The sequence below is a fragment of the Ricinus communis genome, chromosome 7 (assembly GCF_019578655.1).
Source record: "Ricinus communis isolate WT05 ecotype wild-type chromosome 7, ASM1957865v1, whole genome shotgun sequence".
NCBI lineage: Eukaryota > Viridiplantae > Streptophyta > Magnoliopsida > Malpighiales > Euphorbiaceae > Ricinus > Ricinus communis.
Genome location: NC_063262.1, coordinates 21208435 through 21217688, shown reverse-complemented (window position 1 = coordinate 21217688; position 9254 = coordinate 21208435). Strand labels below are relative to the sequence as shown.

At 34.3% G+C, this 9254-nt stretch overlaps 1 protein-coding gene across 4 annotated transcripts; it reads right to left on the bottom strand.

Moving 5' to 3' along the window:
* Positions 1-7048, bottom strand: LOC8285897 (cyprosin). Of its 4 annotated transcripts, none has more exons than XM_015722761.3 (14): positions 6892-7048; positions 5914-6275; positions 5752-5812; positions 4862-4956; positions 4660-4772; positions 4345-4513; positions 4217-4256; positions 4025-4089; positions 3184-3297; positions 2919-2986; positions 2652-2811; positions 2454-2573; positions 1040-1128; positions 1-272 (listed from the first exon to the last, which is right to left on the bottom strand). In XM_015722761.3, the coding sequence occupies exons 2-14, from the start codon at positions 6265-6267 to the stop codon at positions 188-190; spliced, it is 1533 nt and encodes a 510-aa protein (XP_015578247.1). In that variant the 5' UTR covers positions 6268-6275; positions 6892-7048; the 3' UTR covers positions 1-187. The 4 variants fall into 4 exon arrangements, with proteins under 4 accessions (XP_015578247.1, XP_015578249.1, XP_015578248.1 ...); XM_015722763.3 differs by having other exon boundaries at positions 2919-2983; XM_015722762.2 differs by lacking the exon at positions 6892-7048 and adding an exon at positions 6824-6873.
* Positions 7049-9254: the final 2206 nt, after the last annotated feature.

The following is a 9254-nucleotide window of genomic DNA, read 5'->3' as shown; positions in this document are numbered from 1 at the left end:
TTCTATAAAACTTCAGCATGTATTATAGTGGTTTTAGGAACACTTGTAGCATTGCATGACATACATTAACCAAAATAAGTACAAGAAAGTAAGTATCTAGCGTAAAGTAAGAGTATTATAACACCAAAATATACACAACAAGGGTATTGCAGTGGAAGACATTGGTCACCAGAAGATGGTTTTTCATTTAGGCTGCTTCTGCAAATCCAACTCTTGAATTTCCATAGTCAAACACTGTGTGATAGACGCCCATGAATATATCTCCCAAAATCCTGCATCATACGAGCAACACTAGTAAGAGAACAGCCTCGCATGAGCGATTTTTTTATAGATTAAATCTTTAACCTGACTTCTATACAGTCTATTAAACTTCATCCATTTTCTAGCTGCTATTTTGCTAGTGAGCAAATATAACGGTGTAATATCAAGGTCATCCCATCTACCCATGTATAAACAAGTTTATAAGATTTCAAGGACATGATTAAACGATTATAAAGTAATGAAGGCAGCTGATTTGCCAGTCATGTGTAGCCAGATTGGTCTCCGAATACACCATCTAAGTGTTGGGGGTGGGAGATGTTACGAATTTGAGTTTTCCAATCCAGCAAGATTTGTGGGAATTAATTACATCTATAGCGAGTGATTCGTAAGAGGAGGGCTATCCTCCTTGTGTAGTACACAACTCAGCCTGTAGGCCTCCCAATGAACCAAACCAAAAAAAACAGACAATTCCTCATCATGATTTCAAAAAAATTGAAGCACATGATAATCAAATAAAGAAGAGAAGAGGTATGCTTGAAATTCTATCAACATATGTGATCAAACATAATGTTGTTGACATCAGTGATATACTCAACAGAGTCCTTCTCTGTTAATATTAAGAACTGTATACAGCGGATGAGTCTATGTGAACTGATTTTTGTGATTCTGAAGTCATGCAACTTTTGTCAGCACTAGTACTTACCAACTGTATAGGTTGGCAATCAATAACAAAATAAATTGAAAGGATGATATAAGCAACAAAAGGAGAAAAGTTTACCAAAGAGGACCGCGAGGGGGGGCCACATCTAAAGCAATAAATCCACTAATGCATTGAGCCGAAACTCCTTCTCCTACTTTAAGAACATACTGATCCATGGCACCAACATTGACAAAAAATTTCACAATGGGAAAAAAAAAAAAAAAGGAAAATCAGCACAATAACAGAAAGGAGAACAGAAGAAAACACCAATGCAACAACATATGGATGCGTAAATATGCACTTTGGATTAGCTCCCTATAACAAAACCTAAATCGAGTACAAAAAAGAAAATTTCAATTGCTGCAAATTATAATAATGATAATAAAAGGTTAAGCATTATGTATTACATTCAGGTCCCATCCACCTGACTTACATACATCTATGCTGCCCCAACCTATTTTTCTCTTGATATGCGCACAAAATATCTCATTTAAGTTCACAAAATTCCAAAAACAAAAAAAAAAAAGAAAATCACCTTTTTATGTTGTATAAATCCTCTCTTTAAATGATCTTCTAATCATCTTTTCACATGTACAACATATTTATATACCAAGTTAAGTTGGCTCATTTGATTCCCCTTCTCCCCAAGATTGTAACAAGTAGAAACAAGTATATTTGTTTGTTGGTTTTATACAGTGTGAAGGAAATGACTGGTGTATTCATCATGTTCGTCTGAAAAGAAAGTATTTGTGTATTTTGTTGGGGACAGCAGGTAAGAGAGAAAAGGAAGATCCCTCATCTCTTAGGGCCATAAATGTCGATCTAATTAAATCAGAGGTGGACCAAGTTTGGGTTAATTTTGCTCTTATTCAAACCATATAACAATTTGTATTTCTTTTATTTAAATATTATTCTGTTCACAAGTACAAGAAGGAAATGACTGGTGTATTCATCATGTTCGTCTGAAAAGAAAGTATTTGTGTATTTTGTTGGGGACAGCAGGTAAGAGAGAAAAGGAAGATCCCTCATCTCTTAGGGCCATAAATGTCGATCTAATTAAATCAGAGGTGGACCAAGTTTGGGTTAATTTTGCTCTTATTCAAACCATATAACAATTTGTATTTCTTTTATTTAAATATTATTCTGTTCACAAGTACAAGAAGCCCCTAGTATTCCACCTTTTGCTCTCTTCACCATCTGAAAAACTAGAGGCACCGACTGCTTATGTCACTTCTTCCTACTAAAGAAACTTCAAAAACTACACAGCACACGTCTTGCTCCCAAAAATATCAGTGGGTCTAAAACAGAGGGGTTGGAAGGAGGGAGAAGCAGCTGCTGCAGAGTAAGCTTTAGCAAGCAGATCAACGTGCTAACAACCTTTAACCTTAATAAAGTAGAATCAAACTTGAAAATTTTGAAGAGCAAGCTAGAGCACATTAAACAGGCTACATGAAATTTAGAATTGTTTGATTGAGAAAATAGTAAAATATACCTGGTCTGCTGTAAGTTTGAAAGCTTTACCACCAATTGTGAATGAGACGATAGGCATGGAAGATAGACTGCTACAGTCAACTGCTGATTCTCCATTTGGACTGGGCAATCGGTCACATAGCTGAAATTGCAACTCAGGCCCATTAAATACTGCCAGGCCATTTTCCTGCAAAGAAATGCTTAAAAGGGGAAAACTTACTTTATTCACATAATTCAGGATCTGATCTACTGTCTCATTTAACCTCAAACGATTTTGCATCCATACAACAATCATCTCACAAACAGTGCATGCAGAATCTTGTTGCAGACCATCAGATGCTGTCTCTTTGCTTTTATCCACCACACTCTCAATGTTTGTGCTGTAAAGATGGAGTTAATTTATTTGCAACACCACAAATGTAGAACGATCCTAAGTGACGCATACAAATACTATTAATACTTGAAACAAAAGTAGGTTGAAGCTCACCTAACACCCTGAGTCCCATCAAAAGTACAAAATCCAATTTGAGAGCATATCTTCTGTGGTTGTGCCTGCTTTAGGGAAGGGAGCAAACCAGAGTGAAGAAATGCAGAAGCTAGTTCATTGAAAGGAGATTGAGGATTGAGTTGGGCCACAAAAAATTTGAATCCCAAACGGTCTCATCAAGTCTACCCATATGAACCACTCTAAAATGGAAGTGGAATAATGGACCATGAGAACACAAATGAAACTGAAAGCACACATTACTTACCTGAGCTGTTAGCATTTCTAGAATGAACTTTCCATATTGTTCAACCACTGTCTTGCATTCTTGGCTTACAATACCGGAGGCTCCAATGGCATGATTTATTTGAGTGATCACAGTCTAAGGATATGAAAGCAAAATAAAACATCAATTGTGAGAACATGAATGGAAGATCATAACTGAGCCAATCTATGTCTAACCAATGGATGATATAATCATATGGCAAACTGACAAAGCTTTTCGCTACAATTGTGACTTGCTTTTTTTTTATAAAGGGATTTGTTCATCAACCTGAATAGCACCAGCAACATTAAACCCAACACATTGGACTAAAACTCATGTAGCTTAATTGTCACATATTTCAGAAAAATAATGAAATTCATTCAAGGGAATCAAAATGATTATGCAATCAAGAGTTTTTTTCGAAACACATCTCAGAAGAGAACTCCATTAAACATGCCTTCTCATAGCTTTATAAAGCTTGTATATCTTTTGTTTTGATAAAATGCTATTCTACTCTCAGAGTACATGCCCTGCCCTGTACCAAGAGACAAAAAAGTTGAATGAGGTACCATTATATCAGCCAACTTGAAGCAACTTTAGAAATCACTGTTCTCCTCTCTTGGTGTGCATGCAGGGGCCTTTGATATTTCTTTTTTGATATTTCTTTTCACTCTCCAGACCCAACTATGCCCCAGTTCAAGTGCCTCTTGTACTACTTGAGCCTTATTTTTTTTTATCTCATTCCTATTCTAACGAATTATAAAGGACTCTTTCATATTTCAGCATCAATGATAAAAAAGTCTGGTGCTGGAAAAAGAAACAAGAGGAAAGCACTGGAGGGTACCGTTGGGCCAGCTAGCAAAGATGTTCCAGAATCAGCAATTGCTTTACATCCATCAGCACATAATCCTAAAAAGCAGTAAAAACATCCAACTTACTCAAGACCACAACAAGCAAAATGGCTAAATCCATAAAAGGAGAAAATAGAGTCTCATAATATTGATGATTATGCAAAAAAAAGTTTATGTATAATTACCAGTTATTTCATTGCCAATTAATACTTCGCCCATATCAAACTGCAAATCAGAGGAACATATTACAAAAATAAGAAGTGAAAAGAAAAACGTCAATAATATAATATTGAGGGCAATGCTGGAAGTTGACCTGCCAGTATCCTTTTTGAGTAACAGGAACATACGTGTGTTGACCCTTGTAGTGATTAGGATCCATCCCTCCAAATACAATTTCTCCCCCTTCTTCTGCTTGAACATTGCGATTTAACCAAAATGAAAAAACTTGTTCCTTGACGAGACCTTCATTAACCATATTATACCTTATAAAATGGCATAATTATCAGTTAAGCAGAAATATAAAAGCGCTGCCATATTAATCATTTTATACAATGAACAAGGCACATTTTTCATGTTATCATTCAGCAATCCGTTCATAGAATTTGGAAATGCAGATGATCCAACTTACCAAACTGGAATGGCTTTCCCAACTGAGATCTCTTGGAAGCCAAGTCCAAGTATACCATCAAACTTCGCAGCCAAGAATGTGACTCCTGGCTCTTTTGTGGCTTCAATAAAATCCTAATGACCAGAAAGATTACTAATGGTATCTCAAACACACAAGATTATGTTGATTCCACCAAAAATTTATATCGTTTTTCAAAAATTACCTGATTCCTAATAACAAGATCACCAACTTTGACATTGTCCTGGCTAAAGAAGCCGGAAATTGAACCAGTTCCATAGCGGATTGCAGCAGAGGTACCTGGATGAATGAGGTAAAAAGACCAATGTTAGGACAATTTTTCTCGTCACTAGCAATCATCTTAAAGAGTGGTTCATATGCTGAAGAATTTTATAGGACTCTATCCTGTGAAATAGAGGGCATAAGTGTGCAAGACCTGCTATCGATGAGTTTAAGAAATATTTTGCATTTCATGTTCAGCTAAAGGGTTTGTTTGGCATTACTTTTGTAATTGATTTTGAAAAGAACTACAACTTGATATATTGATTGAACAAAAAGGCAATTTCAATCTTAAGGCTGAACAGTCGCTAAGTGTTGGTCATTCAGTTCCTTTAGCTATTAGTCAACTGTAATCAGATGCCAGTTCATTTGTTGAAAGAAGATAACAAATAAAGAAAAATAATGTTCTACCTGTCATGAGAACGCATAATGCATTCCTTACTAAAACATACAGCACTCATCAACAGAACAATTATGTACGCAACATTCCAGGTTGGCTATCCAAAGCATGAGAAATAAAATATGGAAAAAAGCTTATACCAATACCGTGTCAGCATTTGCAGAACCGATGCTTGCCATCAGAATGATGCATATATATCATTCAATTAGATAAGTGCATAGGATTAAGCAAAATGCGGAAATGTAAAAAAGAATATTTTTCCACATAAAATTATTGGTTTCACATAAAAGAAGCAACAAAGTGTTTTATTTATGACAAATGCTACATGCAATTCGTGTAAGCTAAAAGGATCTCTCATCGGAGTACGTCCAAAATTCCTAATTAGAAAATAATTGAACCAGGAAAAATGAACATACCATTCTTCTGATAGGTACTTGATTCGCTGGCCTTGTACTTGGAATGGAAATAGCAAGCAACCTGCAACAAAATGAAGAACCATCCATATTCCTTTTATCAATTAATTGCAACAAGAAACACATTATGCAATAAATAGAAAGGAGTAACAAGATAAGACCCACCGAGAAATAACATTTAGAGGAGGGAATCCAAAGATTGGAACTTCCAGTGTCAAAAATCACGGTGAAAGTCTGGGGAGGTGTACCAATAGCTATTTCACCATAATACTGAGCATCCAAGTAGTTTTTCAGTTCAACAATATCAACATCATCAGAGTTCTCAACAAGATTATACTTTTTAGTAGCAGCTCTCATTGCTTCCCCTTCTTTAAAGTCAACAGTTCCAGCTGGAATATTAACTTGATCAAATTTCTTCTTTTTTAATCCGACTCTAACCAATGCATCATTATGCAGAGAAAAAACCACAGGGAGTAAAAGGACAAAACTGATCCAAAGAGCGCTAGATTTAGTTCCCATGTTCAAAACTGCAAAAATACCAAGCACATGCTTTATTAGAAACAATTTAATTTACCTTACTTGACAACAAGTACAGTAACTAACAACATGGAAAAATTCTGAGAGAAAACAAAAACGAAAAGTCAAAATCTTACATCTTTATTTTTATCATACAAGTGACCCATAATAGTAATCCTAAAATTTTTAAGTAAAGAATACATGTAATAAACAATCCTAATGTACTAAATTGGATTATACCAACGAACTTAGAGAAGATCAAGCAAAATTCAAGACTAACTAACTGAACATCCTAGTCTACAAGAAGATAAAACCAATTGCAGCAATTTGTATGAAAATGTAAGTGATCATGGCATGTCTTAGAATCATCTCTGTTAGGTACGGAGTAGTAAAGGTTTAGCATTTTCCATGAAAATTACAATTGAAAGGAAAAAAAAGACCCTTTTGTTGATCTTCTCTCTACTTCTCAGAAACTAAACAACCAACTAACACGAGGGTAATCAGAAAAAGATACAAAGCACAAACAGAATAAACTGAAAACAAGCAACTTTACACCTACAATTTTCACCATTAAATCAACAACAATACATAGCATTGATAAAGGAAAAGGAAAATAGAAAACTTTACAACAAAAGCAACAAGTGACAAAGCTCAGTGTTGATAGAGAGGAGCAGCAGCAAACAAGGGGAGAATTGATGCTCCAGTCCAAGGATCGGTATATATTTTTGTTCTTTTACAGAATGGCTATTGTCTACAGTGTATTCATTTTGATTGGTGTAAGACTTTTTCTATCTAACGGTCTTAATGTGTTTGAAGGTTTAGTGGGGGCCCCGGCGTTCTGAATGTGGTGACATGTCGGAGCTTTTAGTGCCCAGAGGAGGACCCAACGGAATCTTTCTACCAGTCCTATGTTAACTACCGGTCCACTTCTGAAAGTAAAATAATTCGGCAGGCACTAGAAAATTAAGTACTAAAATTATAAACTTTCAGTTTGATTTGTGATTATAAAAAGTTAGACTAGCCAATCCAAAATTATAATTACTATGTTCTTATATAAATATTTTTTTAATGAACAGTGATAACATGTCATTTTATTTTATTTTCCCCACATCTTGTAAATTTAAATTATTTTTATTTTCTTTGTTAGGTTTTCTTAAAAAAATAGTTAACATCATTTTTTTTATCAGAAAACATATTTATTTAACATCTTTAATGTAATTATAAGATGATAAAATTATTGTGATAAAAAAAAGATGATTATATTGTTAGATTTTCTTATAGTAAGATGAATATCATTATAAAAACTTAGAACATACAATATAATACTTCTACAAGGTTTTAGTAGAATTAAGATTGAACACGGATCGATTCAATACGATTATCATTAAAGAAGCAGTATTGTATTAAATTTTAGTTTTTTTAGAATGCAAGGAACTAAAATCATACCAAATATAGATAGCACTGAACTGTATTAAACTAAATTTTTCAATACAGTACAAATCAGTTATTCGGTGTCATTTTGGTATCTGCACTTTAAAACACATGTAAATATAATTATACATTTAATTATATATTTTTTGATAATTTTAATTAGTTAATACGATATTAACAAATTATTTTTATAATGTCTTGTAAATAATAACATAGAATTAAATTTAAAAATAAAAAAAAATTAGCAAAAGCAATAAGAAGTTACAAAATAATAAGCACAAAAAGATTAAGAATCATATCATATATTTTCACTTCGAAACCAACAATCAAAATATTTATCATAACTATCAAATGATAAATGTAAAGATTTGAAAGAAAAGAACTCCCCATTTATCTTGAAGATCTAAAACAAATATATAAACTTACTAGCTTAAAGAGCCCGTAGTCTTTTGGCTATCCTATATTTAATGCTAATTCAAAGTGTAACCTATAACTCTTAAACTTCCTATACTTCACACATAAGTTACAATTAATTACAAACTAACTACAATAAATATGGATAAAACTTTTGGATTTCTTAATATCCCCCTCAAGTTGGAGCGTGAAGATCTCGAACACCCAACTTGCGCAACAATAATTCGAATTGTGATCGACCCAAAGCTTTAGTAAAAATATCCGCCAATTGCTGCTTTGTAGGCACAAATGAAGGAACAATTAAGCCGTATGTAATTGCATCTTGTACGAAATGACAGTCTGCCTCAATGTGTTTCGTCCACTCATGAAAAACAGGATTTTGTACTATATATAGCGCAGACTGACTATCATAATAGTCTCATTCCCTTCTCGTGGTGTACATGCAAATCCCCAAGCAACTGTTTGAGCCATTTTAATTCGCAGGTAATAGATGCCATTGATCTATATTCCGCCTCTGCTGATGAACGAGAAACGGTTGGTTACTTCTTGTTTTCCAGGAAATAGGAGAATGACCAAGTAAATCGAACCAGTCGCTTAATGATCACCTCATTAATGGACAACTTGCTCAATCAGAATCACACCAACCTTCCAAGTTTAATTTGCTATCAGCACGCAACATTATTCCTTGGCTAGGATTCTTTTTCAAAGAGCGAACAACTCATAATGCAGCTTCCCAATGCTCTTCTCTAGGCTGTTGTATAAACTGGGAGAGAATATGAACGGAGTAAGCCAAATCCAGACATGTGACACCCAGATAAATCAACCGCCCAACTAGTCGACGATATTGCTCCGGATCATCAAGTAATTAACTAGCGGCTAATGCCAAACGATGATTTTGCTCCGTAGGAAATTCTGCAGGTTTAGTACCTAGTAAACCTATATCAGAAATAATGTCCAAAACATATTTCCTTTGACAAATAAAAATGCCTTCCAAACCGCGAGCAACTTCTAGTCCAAGAAAATATTTCAATACCCCCAGATCTTTCATTTTGAAGCATTTTCTAAGATAGATTTTAAATATTGCCAAGGCCACATTATCATTGCTGGCAATAATCATATCATTCACATATACAAGAATATTAATC